General features: G+C 43.9%; 3 protein-coding genes, 1 long non-coding RNA gene and 1 pseudogene across 7 annotated transcripts; 3 read left to right on the top strand and 2 right to left on the bottom strand.

Moving 5' to 3' along the window:
• The first annotated feature begins 1,645 nt into the window (after positions 1-1,645).
• On the top strand, positions 1,646-10,121 carry cebpz (CCAAT enhancer binding protein zeta). 3 transcript variants are annotated; one of them, XM_047388349.1, is made up of 17 exons: positions 1,652-1,983; positions 3,228-4,690; positions 4,780-5,011; positions 5,535-5,694; positions 5,883-5,971; positions 6,053-6,106; positions 6,178-6,280; positions 6,383-6,442; positions 6,511-6,577; positions 6,656-6,762; positions 6,875-6,935; positions 7,895-8,064; positions 8,451-8,492; positions 8,575-8,670; positions 8,754-8,815; positions 9,018-9,099; positions 9,777-10,121. In XM_047388349.1, exons 1-17 carry the CDS (start codon positions 1,870-1,872, stop codon positions 9,926-9,928), a joined length of 3,114 nt encoding a protein of 1,037 aa, XP_047244305.1. In that variant the 5' UTR covers positions 1,652-1,869; the 3' UTR covers positions 9,929-10,121. The 3 variants fall into 3 exon arrangements, with proteins under 3 accessions (XP_047244303.1, XP_047244306.1, XP_047244305.1); XM_047388347.1 differs by having other exon boundaries at positions 1,646-1,983; positions 6,178-6,442; XM_047388350.1 differs by lacking the exon at positions 8,451-8,492 and having other exon boundaries at positions 1,649-1,983.
• Positions 1,914-7,862, bottom strand: LOC124882147. 2 transcript variants are annotated; one of them, XR_007041819.1, is made up of 4 exons: positions 7,553-7,862; positions 7,365-7,467; positions 2,606-2,734; positions 1,917-2,051 (listed from the first exon to the last, which is right to left on the bottom strand). It is a non-coding gene; the product is annotated as an uncharacterized LOC124882147 (long non-coding RNA). The 2 variants fall into 2 exon arrangements; XR_007041820.1 differs by having other exon boundaries at positions 1,914-2,051; positions 2,599-2,734; positions 7,365-7,862.
• LOC124882146 (protein CEBPZOS-like) lies at positions 9,330-17,079 on the bottom strand. The gene is made up of 4 exons (XM_047388351.1): positions 16,945-17,079; positions 11,423-11,540; positions 11,300-11,344; positions 9,330-10,025 (listed from the first exon to the last, which is right to left on the bottom strand). Exons 2-4 carry the CDS (start codon positions 11,538-11,540, stop codon positions 9,943-9,945), a joined length of 246 nt encoding a protein of 81 aa, XP_047244307.1. The 5' UTR covers positions 16,945-17,079; the 3' UTR covers positions 9,330-9,942.
• LOC124882145 lies at positions 12,712-14,183 on the top strand (annotated as a pseudogene).
• Positions 17,080-18,489: 1,410 nt separating the features above from the next.
• On the top strand, positions 18,490-21,847 carry LOC124882355 (hepatocyte nuclear factor 3-beta-like). Its single transcript, XM_047388696.1, has 2 exons — positions 18,490-18,656; positions 19,604-21,847. The coding sequence occupies exons 1-2, from the start codon at positions 18,582-18,584 to the stop codon at positions 20,501-20,503; spliced, it is 975 nt and encodes a 324-aa protein (XP_047244652.1). The 5' UTR covers positions 18,490-18,581; the 3' UTR covers positions 20,504-21,847.
• Positions 21,848-22,385: the final 538 nt, after the last annotated feature.

Raw genomic sequence — 22,385 nt, 5'->3', positions numbered from 1 at the left:
TGTGATTGATGCTCTTCTTGAAAGATGCAGACTATGTTCTGAAAAAAAAATGTTTCGAGGTGATTTTGAGTCCATCCTTAACCTAAGAAGGTCCAACTAGCACATTTTCAATAATGCCAGCCTATACCACCTCTACTTTGTTGGTCTTCGGTGCTTCTTACTTTTATGGGCCGATGCATCTTCAGATGTTTCTGGGCCCAGTCTTGATGTTTCAGCTTATGCGTCTTGATCAGATGGTGATCGGGTTTCAGCCTTCCCATACCTTAGCCATGTCTCTGAGCACTGAACATCTGGTACTCCTGGGCTCTCCAGGTAGGTTGCGGTTCTGGAATGTGATGGCACTGGAGGAGAATGGTTTCCAGGTAGCTGCAGGTTTGATTTTTCTCAAATATTTGGAAGTTAATGTTTCTTTTCTTCTCTTAGCCCATTTCTGTCGACCCAGTTGACTATTTGTAACAAAACACTTGATGGTTCTGTGATCTAGACCCAATATCTTGGTCATTTCAACAGGTCTTCAGCATCCTTCTGAAATACTTTTCTCAGTTTTTGAATTTTTAGTCAGTTCAGTCTCAATTTGGTCCAGTTTATCTGAGGAACAGGCCCTGCCTAATAATTAGGTACACCTTAATTTAAGGTGTTTATCTCCCTAAAGGCTCATCATTTTCTGAAACCAGGACTCCACTACAACACACCATCTTCAGTAGGATTTCCAACCAACTAAAGAAGGTAGCACCAGCTCTTTATAAAGCTTTATAAAGCAGATGTTAAAAGTCCAGCATCAAAAAGTAAGAAGAGCCAAAGTCTGGAGATTTATTAGTCAGATTTCTTTAGATGTGACTTCAGAGTCTCTGAATGAAATCATGTTAAAGTTTGAATGTTAACCTGCCTGATTTTTCTAAATTAGTTTAAAAACATTTCCAGCAACTCCTGCAGCTTGGAGCACATTCTGCATCACTGGTTGGAACGGAAGCTGCACCCCTGAGGTCTGCAGAGAGAGTTTAGGATGCAGATGGATCTCCAGACATCTCCAGCATCAATTTCAGATAATTGTATTTATATAGCACATATTTATAAACTATTTTTTAAATTACCTTTCTTTACTGATGATTCACTGGGAATTTCACAACTAAAGGACAAGTTGAGCTTTGTATTTTATTTAAATTTATTCTATTTTGAACCATGGGTGGTTTTCTCTGAGCTCAACAATTACCTCCTGATTCTCATTAAGAACCTTTGAACCCTGCAGCTGACTGTAAGGGTCAGAACAAACGGAGGAGGAAGTATCTTTTGTTGCTTGCCCGTTTGTACGACTAAAGATAAAACGATGAGAAAAGTATCCATAACAGAGTTGAAATGTCACTGGTGCAAAAACCTGCGACAGCAGTGCTGTGTAAATGAGCAACTTTCTACTTTGGAAGATGAATAACAGGAATTCTGTTTGTTCTGACTGGGAAGACTTTTTTTTTTTACTGATAAGAATGTTGTGGTACAAACTGGGAAGAACATGATTATTATTTCTAGTTTATTATGAAATGGATAAAAACATCTACCACGTGACCCCCACATTCCTTGGCGGAACCCTGACGTCACTAGGCCCCTCCCTTCTCCTGTCCCAACTTCTCCTTCCCAGACTTCCTAAAGTTTCTTTTTCTTCTCTACTCATATAAAAACACGGAGAAAGAGCAGGGTAACTCATTCACATCGTGCATTTATTGTCTTTGGTTCTGGTTCCGCTCCGGACCTGCTGCTATCTGCAGTGTCGTCTGTGGTGCAGTTCTCCCCCTGGCCTGTGGCGGCGCTGCTTCTAAAACGTCTCCCTCCCTCTATCTGTCTACATCCGGCGCTGCTCTCCACGCTGTAGCCGACGGCATGGCGGACAAGAGCTCCGAGGAGACCCAGCAGGAGGAGAACAGCGAGGCAGAGGAGGCTGCAGGAGGAGAGGAGCTCAGCCGGGAGGAGGTGCTGCGGCTCGGAGGAACCCAGGTTAGTCAGAAGTTCTGGTTTGGTTTGAGGGAACCTCCAGATGGTTGTCCTCGCTTCATGATTGGCAGCTAGAACAAAACAGAATGGGGTTCACATCATCACCGACCCGGTTCCGTTAGAGCAGAACCCTGGTAGAGGTTCCGATTCCAACAGCTAGGGCCCAGAGGATGAATGGTGTTTGGTCTGAGCACAGCACGGATAAATGTGAAGATTCACATATTTTGGGAATATTAGAGAAATTCTGAAGAAATGTCGGTCCAGATGCAGCAGGGCCGAGCTCAATTTGTGGCAGTGGCCGGCAGAACTGGTAGTTCCGATGGCAGCCTTATGGGCCGGGGACATCCAGCGTGTTTTTAAGCATTTATTTATCATTTTCTGTGAGTGATAATTTATGCTCTATAATAAACTGGCTGTTTGAGCAATAAATCTTCATTCTTTCAACACGTCACACAAACACATAGTGCTATTTATTTTCCATGTCAAGTAAATACAATCAGCTTATGTTATGGGTCTAAAGCTGTTTATGAAATAATAATCAATAATGAAATCATTATTTAAAGGTAACAGACTATAACAATAATAACATCCCATTTACCGATAATCAGCATTTATTACCGATCACCTTCTGGCATCCTGCGGCAGGTGGTGGCAGTTCTTCTGCCTGCCACAAATTGAGCTTGATGTCTCTCTCCAGATGTTTCCCACCAGCTGGGCTTTTTCACAGCACTCCATGGTGTGTTCTGGCCAGGTTCTGCACATTTAGAGGCAGACGCAAAATGATCACACAAGTTATTTTCAGTCAAATATCATTGAAGCCTTATTCATCTGGTGGCAACTGGAACCAGTTTGAACCATTGGCGGTCCAGTTTTCCGGATTTCTTTCCCTCCTCGGGTCATGGTTTACATTGGACCAGGAACCATAACAGTTTAATGAACAGCCATAACTCTACATTGTTGGAATAATTTGAAGTGATGGTGATAATCTGGTGTTCCCTTTTGTTTGGAAAAGCAAGAAAAATAATGAACATATGAAGCTGAAAACTGAAGACCACCTTATAAAGTTTGGGTTTTCATCAGATTCATCTCATTTTAATCTGGTTTAAATAATCTGGTTTAATCTAGCTTGTTGCTACCATGAAGCCATCAGAACTAAACTGAATCAGTCTGATACATTTTAAGTTTTTAAAGTATTAAATGTAAAAACAGCCATTAAGGGATCTCTGAGCCCTTTTCTTCGTCTGCAGGCAGATTACATCCTCCTGGCTGGCATCGATGACTCCACAGAGCTCATCGATGGAGGGTTAAAGGGAGCCATCGATGACCTGGAGGAGGGAGAGCTGGAGAGATTCATCTCTAAACTGGGCATCCAGGCACACGCCCAGTCCCAGAGCATTCCAGACAAGTCAGAGGGTGGCGCCGCAGCAGACAAGAAGAAGAGTAAAAAGGTTGTGGAAACGTCGGCAGCAAATCAAGCGTCCAGCGCTCAGATTAAAAAGCAGAAGGAGGAAAATGTTCAGGTTCCAGTTGGGAAAAAGTCCAAGCAGAACCTGAACACTTTTGAGTTCCAGCCGCGGCAGGTTCTGCTCATTAAACCTGGCGGGAAGTGGTTTGAATTGGAATATGCCTCAGAAGGCTCGGAGACACAACAGGATCATGCACTGGTGTCCCGCTACAAGGCGCTGGCTCAACAGCTGTTTGAGTCCGAGGTGGACCGCTACAGAACCAAGAAGAACCTACAGAGAGGAGCCAACTCTGCCTGGATGAAGACGGTAGTCTCCTCTGGTGTGCTGGCCGACAGAATGGCTGCCATGACGCTTCTGATCCAGGACGCTCCGGTCCACACGCTGGAGCACGTGGAGACCCTGGTATCCATGGTGAAGAAGAAGGGCAGCCGGCGGATGGGTTTGATGGCGCTGGACACGCTACGGGAGCTGCTGCTGTCCAACCTCCTGCCAGAGAACCGGAAGCTCCGCCCCTTTGCCCAGCACCCTTTTGACCAGCTGGAGGAGAGGGCGAGCGGCAACCGCGACGCCCGTGACCGGCGCCTCATCCTGTGGTACTTTGAGCACCAGCTGAAGCACCGCGTGGCCGAGTTTGTGGCGGCGTTGGACGTCGTCGCTCACGACACGGTGGCCGCCACCAAGACAAAGGCGCTGGCCGCTGCCCACGAGCTACTGTGCAGCCGCCCTGAACAGGAGAGGGCGCTGCTGATTCAGGTGGTCAACAAGCTGGGAGACCCAGAGTACAAGACGGCGGCCAAGGCGTCGCACCTGCTGGAGACGCTGCTGCACCGGCACCCCAACATGAAGACCGTGGTGTGCTGCGAGGTGGAGCGCCTCATGTTCCGGCCCAACATCGGAGCGAAGGCCCAGTACTACGCCATCTGCTTCCTGAGCCAGGTGATGCTGAGCCACGAAGAGGCGCCGCTCGCCGCTAAGCTCATCGCCGTCTACTTCTCCTTCTTCCGCGCCTGTGTCAAGAAAAAGGACGTGGAGTCTAAGATGCTGAGCGCCCTGCTGGCCGGGGTCAACCGGGCCTATCCCTACGCCAACGCCGGAGACGAGAAGGTGAAGGAGCAGCTGGACACGTTGTTCCGGGTGGTCCACCTGGCCAAGTTCAACACAGCTGTGCAGGCGCTCATGCTGCTCTTCCAGGTTCTGGACTCGCAGCAGAGCGTGTCGGACCGCTTCTATGTGGCCCTGTACAGGTAGGTCGGGAATCGGTCCAGAATCCTGATCAGGATTTATCCAACCAGAAAAAAACCGGCAGTCTTAAGGAGTCTGCTATTCCCTACAGGAAGCTGCTGGATCCCGGACTGTCGGTCTCATCCCGGCAGAACATGTTCCTCAACCTGCTCTACAAGTCCCTGAAGGCCGATGTGGCGCCGCGGCGGGTCAAAGCATTCATCAAGCGGCTGCTGCAGGTCGGCGCTGAGCAGGGCGCCAGTTTCGCCTGCGGAGCGCTCTTCCTGGTGTCCGAGGTGATGAAGGCCAAGCCGGGCCTTCGGATCCTGCTGCAGCAAGGAGAGGTGAGAATATTGGGGTTCTGTTGGGTTCTGCTGGTTGATCTGATCAAAGGAGAGGAGTGTGTTTTCTCCAGGAAATGTTCTAGTTCAGACTGGGATTGCAATGTGGAAAAGAACCCGATCCGATCTGAATGAGCCTTCAATCTGTATCAGTTCACAAGTGGATCAGCCAGAGGAAAAGAGAAAAGCCTCAGAACAGGTTTAGACTGGGCCTGACCCAGTCTAAACCTGTACCATATCAGAATTTGTTTAAACCAAGTCAGAACCAGATCAGCTTGGATCTGAACTGGGTCATACACACATTTTAAATGGGTCAGAACCAGTCTGAACCAGATCCTACAGTGGTCAATTTGAATTATAGTTGTATCAGAAATGGTTCAGTCTGGGTTTGAACCAGATCTTAAAAGGGTCAGATTGGATCAGAACTGGTTCAGATCTTGACCGAACTTCTCTGTTTATTACTGCCTGACATTAAATCCTGTTGGTGTTCTGTGGATTTGGTTCTGATTCTGCTTGGTTCTGTTAGGACGAGGAGGAAGAGGAAGAGTTTAAAGACCTTTCAGAGGAGAACCATGATGACGAGGAGGAGCGGTTTGTGGATGCAGACAGACTGGATGAAGGAGTCTGTGAGGCAGAACCTAAGACCCGGCCCACAGCATCATGGGTCCACCACCAGAATCTGGAAGGTATATGATCCGGTCTGAAATCTGTTCTTGGAAAGGTTCTGTTTCTTGGAGCTTGGATTATTTAATGACCGGTTGGGTTCTGATGAAGATCTGCGGTTTTGAAGGATAAAACAGGCTAAACTTCCAAGGTTTAAAGTTTTTTGCCGTCTGGATCGACCCGGCTTTAACGTCTGGATTGTTCCGTACAGGAGCCAGGAGCTCGCAGACCTACGACCCGCTGCACAGAAACCCTCTGTTCTGTGGTGCCGATCGCTCCACACTATGGGAGCTGCACCGGGTGAGGAGCTGATCCCGACACTAATGTCGTAGTTTATTTAGACTGATGTTCTGACCCGGTTTGTGTTTCCTAACGTTGCAGCTGGCTCAGCACTTCCACCCGTCTGTGTCCCTGTTTGCTAGAACCATCTTGCAGGTAAAACCCAGACTCAGTTTGTGCTTCCAGCAGGAATTCTGCAGCTCCTTCATTTGTTTTCACCTCCTCAGGGAGAATCCATCCAGTACTCCGGAGACCCGCTGCAAGACTTCACCCTCATCCGGTTCCTGGATCGCTTCGTCTTCAGGAATCCCAAACAGCTCAAAGGAAAACGTAGGAATCCAAGATTTTCTCAACTTCCGATTGAAACTTGTTGTTCTGTTATATCCCAGCCCGATGTCCGTACTGATCCGTTTCCTTGTTTCTGTTGGTCAGAAAACACGGATTCTGTAGCTCTGAGGCCCAAACAGAGGTTCCCTGTCAGCTCCTTACCTGGTGAGTTTTCCCTGTGAATCTGTCCAGTGGGAATGTTTCAGTTTCTCACTCCATGTTTCGCCCATCAGTGAACTGTGCTGAGTTCCTGTCCAAAGAAGAGAGCCAGATTCCCGTGGATGAAGTCTTCTTCTATCGGTAAGTCTCGGAGATCAGCTGTTCGGGTCCGGGTTTACCTGCGCAGGTTACTCAGATTCCGGTTTCTCCCCTCTGCAGCTTCTTTAAGAAACGGCAGCAGGAGAAACAGAGTCGGCGACCGCGGGCGGACGGAGACAATGAGAGCGTGGAAGACGTGGACGACGAGGAGTTTGAGGAAGTTCTCGGTAAGGTGGAATCAGGCTGGAATACCTCGTTGACAAACATGTTCACGGGTTTTTTTAAGGATGTTTGAAACCGTGCCATAAACCTGAGCAGGATTCTGTCTGACCCGAACAGATTCCTTTGAGGGAGACTCATACTTCACTGACGTACCTGAGGATGACCTAGACTTTGCAGGGTGAGTTTTCCAGACGGACTGTTTGGTTTAACATTCCAGTCAGCGCGGTGATCCATAAACCAAACAAACTGATTCGGATGCACAGACTGGGCTCTAGATCACACGGAACGATTCAGGAATACCATCCATTAGAAACGATGTTCAGCGTGGATAAGTTATCATTCGAAATCTGGAAGCAGCTCCAGTTTGATCTGAGGGAATTTTTCACTTCAGAATTCTGTCTGGAAATGTTAGGATTTCTGGAAACAATTGATGCCAGTCCACCTTTCACCTGTAGGTGTCGCTGCATTAGGCCACCAGCTTTCTGGTCCAGTAATCCCATTGTCCTAACAGATTCCCCCCTCAAAACACCTGCTGAAGGAATGTGAATCCCGAATATTCCAGCTAAATGCCCTGAACATTCCCAGAAACGTGGAGATGGAGGGCTACCTGTTGATCTGTTGTAAATAAAACTGGAAAAGTAGAAGATGTCTTGATCTGCTGCCGTCTTGTCCAGGACCAGATGACGATGGTGACATTTCTGCAGGTTCTTCTGGTTAAAAAAATAAAAATAAGAAATAAAATTCAATTTATGTAGATATAAAATAAAAGTGGATTAAATGAATGGGGTAACTTACAGTATGTCAATTTCTGGCCAATCGCCTTTAATCACCGCAGTTTTAGCCCCGCCCACTGACTGATCAGTTTCCTAAATCTATCAAACAACGAAAAACAAATAATTTTATTTAAAATTCCACATATTGTAAATTATGTCGTGATTAAAGTCATTTTATTTAAAATGATCTTTAACCAAATTTTTCCAATTGATGCGAATTTGTCGCCTGGTTCCAACACACTTCCTATCCCAAGAACTAAAACTGAAACTTTTCCTGCTAGAACCTTCATGAGGTTGATCCATCTGCTTCATCACTCCAGAATTTCCGGGTTCTAACCTTTATCACGCTTTCTGTGTTTCCCAGGAATGTCAAGAGTAAAACGGGGAAGAAGGCCCAAGAGGACCTGGAGGATTCAGATATTGATGACCTGGATGATGAGGAGGTGTCTCTAGGCAGCATGGACGAGGAAGACTTTGGAGATGAACTGGAAGAGGAAGGAGGGACCTTCATGGATCCTGACAGGGATGATGATGGTAGGAATCGTTTGGGATGTAGAGAAGCTGCTTTTATTGAATCCATGTGTGAGGGAGTTTTTCCTCTCCACTGTCACTACATGCATGCTCAGTATGAGGGATTGCTGCAAAGTCAACACCAGTGACTGTCCACTGTCTCTACATGCTCATCCAGGAGGAGTGAATGCTGCAAGTCACTGACTGGATGCAATCTGCTGGGTTTCCTTAGATAGAAAAACTTTTTATCCAATTTGAATAAATAACTGAATCTGAGTGAACTGTTGGATAGATAGGATTAGTTAGAACGTATGAAGCTGACTGTTGTGAAGAACCTTGAGACGACATGTGTTGTGAATTGGTGCTATAGAAATAAAACTGAATTGAATTCCAGTTTCTTCCTCTTGCAGTTCCAGAGCTGGAGGATGGCAATGATGAGGATGTTCCTGATGGTTGGTTCATGTCCAGGCTCTTCCTCATCGCTGTTAAACAGTTTGTCTGGGAATTTCAACAGGAACTTGCTTTTCTCTGCAGATTCTGACGAGGAGACGGTGGTTCCAGACATCACTCCTCGGACCAAGAACAGAAAGAGGAAATCCTCAGAGGAGCCGGATTTGTCTGGATCTTTAGGTCGGTCTTTAATTTGACTCTGCAGGAAGTTTTGCAACATTTAGAATCTTTTCCTAGTTTTCCTGTTTTCCTGATCCATCCAGAGCGTAAAAAGGAAAAGACAAAGAAGAAGAAAGATAAAACCATGTTTGCTTCTGCTGAGGAGGTGAGAGATTTTTCCTGCTTGGCTCTGTCCGGACTTTAAAACTCCTGCTGCAGTTCCTAGATTCAGATTTCAGTTTGAGTTCTGGAGCAGCTTGTGTTTAAAATTAACCCAGCAGGGGGCGCTGCAGAAAGACTCGGAAGGTAACTCAGGTTATGGAGACACCAAAGTACATGAAATTCTAACGATCCTCGTTTTCCTTCAGTTTGGCTCCCTGCTGGATGAAAACACAGACTCCAGGTTCGACAACATCGGACTGAACGCCATGTCAAACACGGATAAAGCAGGTAAGACCAGGAAACTGTTGCTGGAGACGAACCATCGGATCATGTGAGAAGTAACTTTTCCAGAAAGAAATTCCCAGTTCAGAACGGCGTCTAAATACATATGTTAAACCATTTGTTATTTGTGCAGCAACTGAAAAATTGCTGATAAATTCTGGAATATTTGTGTGTTGGGGAAAATCTGGATCAGGATGGAGAAGTGAAGACAAAGCAACAAGAGAGAAGTGGTTTTATGGTTTTATTTTAGTTTACTGGATACCAGCAGCATTTAGAACATCAGCGATACAGCTTCAGAAACATTCAGAGTCCAGTTGAAGCCTAAACAGAACCGGGTAGGGGTGGATCACTAGGATCTCTGCTGATTGGCTTCTTTGACGTGAATGGAAGAAGTACCTGAAGCAACCAGAGATTCCAGTTTTGAGAATCAGGCAGGAGTTCTGATGGAGTCCGGATTGCACCTGCAAGGAGCAGGAATGATGTAATGTTTTCTCCTGAATGGTTCTTGTTATCCTCACTCTTCATGCCCGATCATCTAAGCTGGGATCTCTGGCTGCTGCTGGAAAGATACTGCATTAAAAAACACAACCTGTCCTTTTTAAGCAGTAAAGCCATTTTCTTCTGTGTTCTGTCACTTTTAAAAAGCAGGACCTTCTTTCTCTGACCTGTCCTCCTTCCCACAGGCCTCAAGCAGCTGAAGTGGGAAGCTCAGAGAGACGACTGGATCCACGGACGTGACTCCAAGACACTGCGCAGGAAGAAGATCACATTCAACAAGAGAAAGATGTTCGGCCGAGCCCAAACAGGAGGCGGGACGTTCAAGAAAAAGAAGTAGCTGCTCATGGACACTCAGTCCCGTTTGGCTGACCAGGCTTCATGGTCCTGCTCTCGGATACCGTAGACTCCTGCCCACTCGTTGGACTGGTAATAAACTGAGAGGAAGGGAAGAAAGACTCTGTAAAGATTAGATTCATATATAAAGTTCACATTAATCAGATTTTCAATAAAGTTTCAAACGTTTTCCTAAATGTGGCTCCAGTTCCTTTTAATAAACCTGGAAATTCAACTGGATCAATACTGAGACCAACTCCTGGTGATGAGGGATGCTGCTGACTGTCAGATGCTCCAGTGCCTGTCGGATGACCTCAACGCTCCACGCCGCCCTCTGCTGGTCATTTAGATGTTCCAGCTCATTTTAAATGTCATTCCCTTTCTCGTTCCTGGTCTGACTTTGGATCAGATCCATCCTGACAAACCGTGGTGTTCCCTCACACACTGATGCTGTAATAATCTTCCTGCTGCTGCAGGAGAATGTTTCGTGTTGTAAACCTAGATTAACCCTCAGCAGGACAGTTGGTGTCTGACTGGGATTCATCAGAACTGTTCCAGTGAAAACGCAGAGCACAAAGGGACCAGCAGCGCGGAGCTTCAGCTTCCTGCTGGGGGATATGCAGAGCATCAGCCTCCTCTGTTATCAGACTGACAGCAGACTCTGGCAGACCGCAGGAAGTCAGAGCAGCGCTGCAGAGCATCACTTCCTGCTGAGCTTCACTCAGTCTCAGAACGTCCTCAGGATCAGACATCAGTCAAGGTGGAGTTATGACAAACAGTTCAGCAGGTTCCTTCAGGCTCACCTGACTGTCACCATGCCAACAGAATCTGCGGGTTAGGGTTCCAGGCCTTTTAGAGAGAAACCAGAACCAGATGCGCTGGGCTCAGAGATGTAGGTGGAGCTCAGAACCCTCCTCTGCATAAAGGTGCCTGCAGCTCAGTGGAGCTTGCGTTGCACTCTGGTCAGACTTGACATTTACTGACCTCTGACCCTGGTGACGCAGGCAATAGAGAAATAAACACCATGATTCTGCTCCTGACCTAAGGCAGCTTGAGTTCTGTTGCTTTAACCCATCTTCATCTGCTCCACCCTGCAGTGGATGAACAGAGCGCACCACCTCAGGTTTACCACAGACTCTGTCAGAAAGCTCAGTGAATGCAGCTTTGGGTCTGATTGGACCGTCTCAGAACAAATCTGATGTGAACCCGTGTCAGAGCAGCTCCCCTGACCAATCAGATCTCAGGAAAGGACAGAAGCGTTGCACCTGGAGTCTTTTGTCTGAATGAAGCATCTTCAGGACACTCGGCTGGACTCATAGAGAAGTTAGAACCACAGTCAGAACCCGATCTAAAGAGCAAAGCAAGCTGTACTCACCTTCCAGGACTGAAGGGAACTTGTTGTTCATGGTGTTCCTGAACTCTGCAGTGAAAGAGACAAACAGATGTTCCTGTAGACGTTTCCTCTGACCACACAGGGTTTAAAGTCTTGATCTCATACCTTGACTGTTGTTCATCTTGTGGAACAGTCCATAAGCTCCAAAAACTCCCAGCAGCTCCACAACGATTACACCCTTCATCAGTTTCCTGGCCAGAGGCCCCAGGGGGTTAGCAGACATCTGAGGAGACATCCGAACACAGAGACCTTACTTCTAATGAGCAGGGATCCCCTGTGAGCCTCATCGGAGCAAATTATTATAACCGATATGTTTGTCAGGAGGTTTTCAGCTTAAAACTGGGGATGTCACTCCTGGTCCAACAAACTTGGTTTGGGTTCAATTACTAATATCTTTTTAGATTTATTCAGGTAACAAATTTAAACTGAAATATTTAAATTAAGTCTTAAGATTATTCTTAACTGTTCTGCTGGGATGAAGTCGGACCACAGACTCAAGGAAGCTAAAAATAAATCGGTTCGGTTAGGTCCTGTCTGTCTGGGATAAACGATGTAACAGAAAAGTTTAATGGAAAATATGCATAAAAATTCCTTCAACTCAATTTACAAACTTGACAAAGTATTATAGGAAGAGGCAGTAGCGTTACCAGAAGTGGTAGTCTTTTATTATTTGCCAATAATAATAATGTTTGTCCTTTTGTCTCACACACACATGCATACACTCACCGGCCACTTTATTAGGTACACCTTGCTGGTACCGGGTTGGACCCCCTTTTGCCTTCAGAACTGCCTTAATCCTTGGTGGCATAGATTCAACAAGGTACTGGAAACATTCCTCAGAGAGTTTGGTCCATATTGACATGATAGCATCACAGATGCTGCAGATTTGTCGGCTGCATCCATGATGTGAATCTCCGGTTCCACCACATCCCAAAGGTGATCTATTGGACTGAGATCTGGTGACTGGAGACCATTTGAGTCCAGTGAACTCATTGTCATGTTCAAGAAACCAGTCTGAGATGATTCGTTCTTTATGACATGGCGCGTTATCCTGCTGGAAGTAACCATCAGAAGATGGGTCCACTGTGGTCATAAAGGGATGGACATGGTCAGCAACAATACTCAGGTAGACTGTGGCGTTGACACGATGCTCACTTGGTACCAAGGGGCCCAAAGTGAGCCAAGAAAATATCCCCCACATCATTACACCACCACCACCAGCCTGAACCGTTGATACAAGACAGCAACCATGCCACGTTCAAAGTCACTTAAATCACCTTTCTTCTCCATTCTGATACTCAGTTTGAACTGCAGCAGATCATCTTGACCATGTCTACATGTCTAAATGTATTGAGTTGCTGCCATGTGATTGGCTGATTAGAAATTAACGAGCAGTTGGACAGGTGTTCCTAATAAAGTGGCCGGTGAGTGTACGTCTCCCTAACAGTAATATTTTCATATCTTATATAGGTACTTGCATCAGATTGGCTAGTAAGAACCTGTGGTGAATATGGTAATGAGACATTTATCATGTAGTTGTCAACAACACACTAAACAGAATCCCATTTGGTTTTTTCTTGTCATTATAGGCTGATAATAGTCAAATCTTCAGGATGGAGGTGGACTTCACCGTCAACAGCAGTCATGGTGTTAATCGCATGCATCCCTCAGATAACGGACGTCACATGACCCTCTATTATATGTATATTATTGTTCTTTTTCCTTGGACTAGTGTCTGTTGTTACGGTTTGTGGAAACGTTCTTGTAATATTTTCTATCATTTACTTCAGACAGCTCTACACTCCGACCAACCACCTGATTCTCTCTTTAGCTGCTGCTGATCTGCTTGTCTGGGTTTTAGTTTTCCCCTTCAGCACGTCGTTCACTGTAACTTAATGGATGCAATAAGAACGTTTGTTCTGCAAAATACGGGACAGCTTAGATGTTACAATCTACACATCTTCTATTCTGAGCCTGTGCTGCATTTCCATTGACAGATACTACGCAGTGTGAGCCTCTGACTTCCAGGACTCACATAAATATCCAGGTAGCTGTGGTTCTGATCCTGTTTAGCTGGGGGGTCCAGGCACATGTGAGGATGCTCAGTTGACATTATAGGTGGACCTGGTTTCTCCTTTTACCTTCCAGCAGTCATAATGCTCTGAAGTTACTGAAGTTGCTCAGAAACAATTAAACAGCATCCAGAACCAGAACCAGCATCAGGTGTGGAGCAGCTGTTTGTAGGATGGAGAGAAACCCTAGCATTTGTCTCATCCCTACTTGGTGATGTCTTCCAGCCGTTATATTACAACCTGCCACCGGTTCCCGTGATAGAAACACTGAACTGGGTTACGCTGTCAAATTAATGCTGAATCCGGCTTTTACCGCTGGTTCCGATCAGCTTTCAGAATGGTCATTTCAGGAAAAATATTCCAAAGTGATTTGGGATGAATAAGAGCGGAGACTGCAGTTCTGGTTTTCTCCTCTAACTATGAAGACACTCCTGAACCTTAGGAAGATGTTTACAGAATAGTTCAAGTTGTTACTGCTGGCAGCAGTGGGTCCAACAATCTGGACCTTCTAGATTAAGAACAGGATGTCATCAAACTTATTGTACTGGTGATGAAGCAATTAACAAGACTATCAGTTTTAAAAAAGTGTTTTTTATTTACATGGGTATGTATAAAGTTGGCCTGAAAATATGTATTTAATTATATATTTCATTTTATTGTATTCTAAATGTAAAAATAGTTTTATGTATTTATTTAAACCTGAAATGGAAATAAATAAAATCTATTTAGAAGTCATGAATCTATTAGGAATCCATTTATGATCATTTTTGATCCTAGTTTCAGGATCTATCTGGATCTATCTGGATCTATCTGGATCTATCTGGATCTATCTGGATCTATCTGGATCTATCTGGATCTATCTGATCATTCTCCTGGACTCAGGAAACATCAACCTTCCTTTCAGTCTGGATTACTGCACAGAATCTCGTTTGAGCAACTGAGCGAAGCTCTGGAAAGACTCCAACATGTCCAAAGCTCTGCTTGAGTTTGGTTTGATGGTTCTGATCCATGTGCAGCATTTCCGTTCTTTTAGAAAACTGGTTTATATATTTAGATTATTACTAATATATTCCCTGCTGGTCTGATCACATAACTGGATTTTCTCATCAGAAACCTGAGGCGTGATTTAATGTCTGTTAAAAATATAAAATGTGACATTCAAATCTGAAACGTTTTTAGTTTCGTGGCAAAGCAGTATGAAAAATATTCATATTGGTTTATTTTCAGATTTTTAATATAAAAAATAAACTTTCTGGTTCAGAGAAACAAAAAAATGAAGCATAGTTTCATCGTTCTTGATGCAGCTAATTCTGCGACCATCACACACACCTCTAGGAGGCGCTGTGATGTGATGAAGTAAACCATCAGTGTGTTTAAAGAGAGCAAATCTGGGCATAATTTCCTGGACAATATTAACAGTATTTAAATGGCTCAGTTACATCATCTCACTTTAACTTCAAATGTTCATCATGGTTTTGGCCGACCTCTAAAACTGGCGCAAACCTGTAAATTATGACCTGAATATAACCAGGTTAAAATGTTTGAAACAAATTATTTTATGGGATGTTTTTTAAATGCTGAAAATGAAAGAAAACTTCCAGCGAGAAGCAGGACTGAGAAACCGACGCAGTTGTCTAAAGATCTGACAAAACTCAAGGAAAGCTGTTTTATACACTACGGGGAGACTGGAGGGTCAAATAAGTATGATTGAGATTTTGACTATTTCCTTTAAGACATATATGTGTTCATAGTTTCTGATATTAGAAGATGGAATCATCTGTCCCTGTTTCAGTCCTTACTTCTCATGTAAGTAGTGGAAGTATTGTATTTACAGTATTTACAGTATTTACAGTATTTACAGTAACTTGTATGACAGCGGTGTTACTGTACAGGGACTAAAAGTACAGGCAGAACCTGCCTCTTGTTTTGGACTCCTAATGAGAGGTTCTGCTTGATTATCCGTCTCTCAGTGAACCAATTTGTCACCAGAACCGGGTCAGCATAGTGTGAGAATGTGCAGTGCACATATATTTATATTATACTGGGTTCTAAATGATGCTTTAATAAATAGAAAGAAACCATCATGTTCACAGAAGCTGTGACATCCTGCCTGATTTGAGCTTCTGGACAGAAACACTGCTCTGCAAACACACCTGCTCTGTTACCATGGTAACACCCCTGTCTAACTGGAGGCAGAAGGAACAGCGCCTCCTACAGTCACAATATATAATGCTCGCACACTTAGTAGGAATATGGAAAAAAATCAGTCGTCATGGGTTTTTATTTTAATAAAAATTTTACCTAATTTAAAATTTCCCTTTTCTGCTTTTAGCAACAAAGACAAAAAAGTCTGGTTTTTAATTTTCAAATGTTGTATTATAAACAATCATTAAATAACTAGTTTTCTATGGAGAGCCGTTTCATTCAGAATTAAATAAATAAATAAATACTGCTATTGATAAATTATTAATAAATATCCCCATGAAATAAAACAAAATAATTATGTTAAAAGGAACTTTCATCTTATTTTATTTAATTCGTTTCAAGATTTATTTGATTTGCTTGAAGATTTATTTCTTTATTTCATGATGCAGTTTTATTTTGAGATACTTTTATTTTGTAAAGTTACTTTATGTGTTTCAGTGACTTTTTACCCCGTTTTTCATTTTAATCTCTTTTTATTTCATGTTCTTATATTCAAATGAGGGGGCAGAGTTTTATCTGCGGGGCAGCGCTGGGACAGCAGGGCGGAGCGAGCCAGGGGGTTCCGGTACCAGACCGGGCGTAGAATCCTGCCACAGTGGTTCCCGGTGTTTTTGTGGAAACCAATGCTGATTATCGGCAAATGGGATGTCCTTATTGTTATAGCCTGTTACTTTTAAATGATGATGTCATTATTGGTTATTATTTAATAAACAGCGTTAGACCCATAACATAAGCCTTCTGCCGGCCACTGCCATGAACTGACCTCCGCCCTGCTGTCCCAGCGCCGCCCCACAGATAAAACTCCGCCCCCTCATTTGAATATAAGAACATGAAATAAAAAGAGATTAAAATAAAAAACATAAAGTAACTTTACAAAATAAAAGTATCTCAAAATAAAACTGCATCATGAAATAAACAAAATAAATAAATAAATCTTTAATTAAATAAATCTTGAAATGAATTAAATAAAAGAAGATAAAAAATTATTTTTACATACATTTCATGGGGATATTTATTTATTTCATGGAATATTTATTAATAATTGATCAATAGCAGTATTTATTCATTTATTTTAATTAATTTTGAATGAAACGGCTCTCCATAATTTCCATCTCTGGTTTCTGATGAGAAAACCCAGTTAGGAAAATATGTTCGGACCCATCTTCCAGAAGGCCAAAGTTAGGAATAAGAATACTAAGAAATTCTGTCAATATGAAAAAATAAATGAGTAAAGTTCAGTAGAATATGATGAAATTAAATAATCATAAAAACAGATTAAATTAATGTTTCAAGAGACACAGAGTCGCCAATTTTTACCCAACCGGAACTTTAACCTCTTATTTAACTCACCTTTATCTCAGCGGGTCTGGCAGCAGAGACCAAACGAACCGAAACCGAGTCCAAAAAGGACGCTGCAGCAGGACAAACGGGACCTGCAGTCTACATCCGCTGAACGGAAGCCGAGGAGGGCCAAACGGCTTCTTTACGTCATGACTCATTACTGCCACCAGCTGGCCAAGGTCAGAACAACAGGCAAATTAAATAAAGAATATAAACAACATATTTAGAAGAACCTTGTGGGCCCACATTTAAAATCTTCCAGCAGCTGTTTGATCCTCTAATGTTTCTTACGTTTTTAAACTATCAAGGTTTATATTTATGTTTGGTTTCAGAAGAAGTGAGGCACAATGGGTTTAATTATAGATTAATCTTAATATTAGAACTAACTGTGGGGTAACTCCAGGCTGGATTGGTTCTGTTTCAGATGAAGATTTGACCCAGTCTGCTGCCTTCCTTGGACAATTGAGTGATTGTCCAGAATTGGATGTTTCTGGAACAGAACCTTGTTAAATGGGCTCTTTGGATAAATATTAATGAGTTTATGAAATCGTTGTATAAAGTTGGCTGAATAAATGTTATCTGAATATTACATCCGACCAATAAAGAACATTTTAATACAAAAATGTCCATTTTCTGTAGCGTTCAGTTTTCCCCTGAGGACCTTTATTATTAAATAGTTCATGTTTCTGTTCATAATTTTCCCGATTTATTGTTTAATATCTTCAGCTTCAGTTGGGTTCTTCAGATGCAGATTAAATTCTGCCAACCAGTGTCAAAGACCGTCATTTTCACTGGTAGAAAATTATAATTAACAGAAATTAAATTAAACAACAGAACATTAGATTAAAATGTCAGGTAAAATAAATAGGAATAAATATACAACATAATTTAAAAGATGAATGATATATAATACATTAAGTGGTATTTTAAAACTCCTTTCAGGTCCACTTGATGTTGCCCTCTGACCCTGGAAACCCGTTGCCCCGTGGGTCTATGAATGAAGCTACTGAAGCTGCAGCTTTAATGCTCAGTCCATCATGGAGGTTTACGTCCTTTAAACACATTTTAACTGATAAGAGCACAGAAGCTGCTTGGAAATTTTTTATTTTAATCTTTTGGTTCTGAAACCTTCTCCAGGCTGGTTCAGTTCTACTGAGCTGCACCGCTGTGTTCTGTGTGTTAACTGGTAACACATATCAGTCCAAACTGGGTTCAGTGTTTTCACTTTTTTTTTTTTTTTTTACAATCAACAACTTCAGTCATTGAAGATCAGAACTCAGATGAATTTATTTCTGTTCAGTTCTGCTGTTCGCTGATTGGACAGAGGCTGCATTGTGGTTCAGGTTCTGGTGTTACATTAAAGGCTTATTTCTCTCGGGAATTTATTTTTGGGACTTTCCTTTGAGATCCTACTTTTCTCCAGAACCTGCCGCTCTGTTCGAGGGGCCCTGCTGCTCAGCCCTGCCCTGCGGCCCCTCCTGCTCTCTGGCCGGCTCTGGCAGCTGCTTTCTGATTGGTCGGAGGCTCCGCAGCAGCGCGGGTCCAGGTGCAGGTTCCGCTCAGACAGCAGAGACCCTCCCTTCGGTCAGGTGGGTGGCCCGGTTCCGATCACTTCATGTGCGCGTGAGTCGGTTCGGATTCAACTCATGCGGAGCGCGGTTAGGATGGACGGACACGAGCATTTGGACCGGAGCAGCGGCTTCTTCTACAGAGAGATCGAGGTTAGAAGCTCCGCTGCGGCCGGAGGAGGGCGGAGGGTCCGGGGCAGGAGGATGGAGAGGAATTTAACTTTAAACTGGAAAATCCTGCAGGAACAAATAGGGTTCGAGAAAAGTTCTGTGGGAAAGATCTTTATGATTTAAATAATTTCAAAGCTTAACTTCAGGCTGCGGAGTTTAGCTCAGTTTAATCTTCGATGTTTGCTCCTTTATGGAGGCTTTTAAAACGTGCTTTTATTCTATAGACTAAATAATACAAACTAATTAACTTTTTCCTAAACCTGATAATAATATTAATAAAGATAATAATAATATTAGTTTGCAAATCTGCTTCTAATGGCTGCGTTTAAAAGTGTTTTCTGTGTTTAACGTCAGAGAGGCTGAAAACAAGAAACGGAACAACACGAACCAAGGGTCCATTTTCACGATCAATAAAACACAAAGACTCAAAACCTATTAAATAAAACCACATCTTAAATTAACTGAAAATATTTTGTTACAAAATATGTAAAATATTCTGAGCTTGTTAAGTTCTTCGTTTTAGAAAATATTAAAATATAAAAATGTGTGCGAAATGTATGACTTCAAGGAAAAATGCAATCCAGATATGGTAAAAAATATTAGAAACAAATTAAATAAATTGTCAAATAAACAAGCAATAAAAAAAGAATGAAAAAATCAAACAAACAATAAATTCAATATTATTTTTCTGTTATTTTCTCTAGAAATGTTCGGGCCTGTGCAGGACTTAGGTTCCGCTCAGGTGGTTCTTGTTCTGCTCTACAAAGACCTGGACATAAATAAAATAATAAATAAAGAAAGAAATATTAATCTTACTGTAGGACTTAGATCTGAATGATCGGATCAGTGCGACCCTGAACGCAGAGAATGTAAATATTATTTATAATACAACTAATAATAATGATAATAATGTTAATATTTTCTCTCAGGGCTCTTCTGCAGCGACCAACAGCAGCTACATGAACGCGCATGGGATCACCGGCACCTGCTACATGAACGCGGATTACGTGAACCCGGTTGGGGTCACCAACCCCTCGGTTTCGGGCCAGAGTTCTTTACTGGTAGCGGCGGGTATGGCCAGCATGAATCCGCCGCTGCAGAGTGCCGGCCCGGTTCTGAGTCCGGGGTTTGGACCGATCTGCAGCGGCCCCACCTCAAGACGCGCCTCCACCTACGCCAAGCCACCGTACTCGTACATCTCCCTGATCAGCATGGCCATCCAGCAGTCCGGAACCAAGATGCTGACCCTGAACCAGATCTACCAATGGATAATGGACCTGTTCCCGTTCTACCGGCAGAACCAGCAGCGCTGGCAGAACTCCGTCCGACACTCTCTTTCCTTCAACGACTGCTTCATCAAGGTGACCCGGTCCAAGGACTGGCCTGGAAAGGGCTCCTTCTGGGCCCTGCACCCGGACTCTGGAGACATGTTCCAGAACGGTTGCTTCCTGCGGAGACAGAAGCGCTTCAGGTCCGGAACCAAGGCCTGTACCGATGCCCAAAGGTCGGGTTCCGGCTTCTCTTCTTCTCCTCAGTCAAAGCAAGTCCACCTAAACCCACGTCGGACGGAGGTGGTGCCGCTCCAACATTATCATCACCAACAGGCCGCGCACCAGAACCTGGAGCCGAACCACCCCCACTGCTCCTTCAGCCGCAGGTTCTCGATCAGCAGCCTGATGTTCGAGCAACAGAACCAAACACCATACCTGCCGGTTACGTACGGAGGGGACTCAGTGTCCTCAGCGAACAGAACCATCCCGGATCCTTCTCACACTGACCCCTTTTATCACCCCCTGCAGAACTACAGCAGAACCATAATGGACTGCTGAAATATATCCGGTTCTGATTGTGAAGGAAAACACTGGACCAGCAGGGCCGGGCGTGGGATATTCTTTTAACAGCAGCATCCAAGTAGTGGTTCTCCATCAGCACGGGTTCTGGCAGAATTCTGGTTCCTAATCAGCTTGAGTCTGCGTCAACAGTACCCTGTTGCACACCAAGGCCCAGTGTTAACAGATAACCACTGGTTCCGGAGAGTTCGGTTAGATTTTCACAGTAACTCTCAAAAAAATAAAAAAAGTAATGGTTCTGACAACAGGGACCAACGTTTCAGAACCAACTGCAAGAACGTCTCACTGCTGTGACGTCAGCACGTCGGATTTAAAGTTTCGTTTAACGGACAGAAAATAAAAAATATATTTTCAGGATTTCTTTCCAAAATTCGTTTTCATTCATTCGCTTTGAAACGATCACAGGTTCTACTGGGCCAGGTGAAAACAGGAAGGAGGTCCAAAGGGAAGCCAACACGGAGAGAGATGATCAAACCAAAGCAAAGTTCTGGTGTTGGAGGAGGTGCAGACTGCAGGTGGAGATCTGAGCTGAAGGAGCTGCAGCTGGAAAACTGCAACATCAGGAGGACGAGCAGTGAACCCGACCAGATGGAGGAGCATCGGATCTGAGACTGTTCCTGATTCAGCTCTGCAGCGCAAACAGGAACATCTTCACCTACATCATCATCAGAGATCAGCTGCAGGACTCAGTTATCCTGAGGAACCAGAACGTCCAGAACATTCCACACTAGAGGAAGTGGATCAGCTGCAGGGTGCAGTTATCTAGAGAAACAGGAACAGAAAGCTAATGCTTAGAACAGTCTGGAGGAGGACTCCTCCGTGATCCGGCTGGACAACTGGACCCATCTGCTCACAGAAGACCTGTTCATCTGAGATGAGATCATGTCCAAAGATCTCAGCAATGTTCAGACATGGGTTCCTACAGGTTTATTTTTCTGCACAACACTAGCTGACGATGCAGATGAGGATGTCTTTCCAAGGCTCTCCTGAGTCCAGGAGGAAGTCGTGATCACGAAGGTCTTTCCACAGAAGATCACCCCGAGGCTGGTGGTTCCTGACCTGTGAACTCTGATGTTTCCTCAGATTGTTGGGGTATTCTCTCTTCACGATGAAATATTCTTCCATGATCCATCCTCAGTATGAAGCACTGAACCTTTTATGGATTCTCCTCACCTGTCATTATGAACCCTGCCAATAGTAGAAGCTTCCAGATCTGTGTAGGTTCTTCAGTGTTTAATAGGAACCATGTGTTCCAACATCAGAAGGTAGATTCTGATTTTATGTTTTGATGCTAAAAATCATCATATTAAAGTTTTTGTTGCTTTAAAGAGAAAAACTGAAGATGATGAATATTTTTGGTTTCCATCCATCCATCCATCCATCATCCATCCATCCATCATCCATCCATCCATCATCCATCCATCCATCATCCATCCATCCATCCATCATCCATCCATCCATCATCCATCCATCCATCATCCATCCATCCATCATCCATCCATCCATCCATCATCCATCCATCCATCATCCATCCATCCATCCATCCATCCATCCATCATCCATCCATCCATCATCCATCCATCCATCATCCATCCATCCATCATCCATCCATCATCCATCCATCCATCCATCCATCCATCATCCATCCATCCATCATCCATCCATCCATCATCCATCCATCCATCCATCCATCCATCCATCATCCATCCATCCATCATCCATCCATCCATCCATCCATCCATCATCCATCCATCCATCATCCATCCATCCATCATCCATCCATCCATCATCCATCCATCCATCATCCATCCATCCATCCATCCATCATCCATCCATCCATCCATCCATCCATCCATCCATC

This window comes from Girardinichthys multiradiatus, chromosome 15 (genome assembly GCF_021462225.1).
Source record: "Girardinichthys multiradiatus isolate DD_20200921_A chromosome 15, DD_fGirMul_XY1, whole genome shotgun sequence".
Lineage (NCBI taxonomy): Eukaryota > Metazoa > Chordata > Actinopteri > Cyprinodontiformes > Goodeidae > Girardinichthys > Girardinichthys multiradiatus.
The sequence above is the reverse complement of the archived record's forward strand: the minus strand, read 5'-3'. Positions and strand labels throughout refer to the sequence as shown.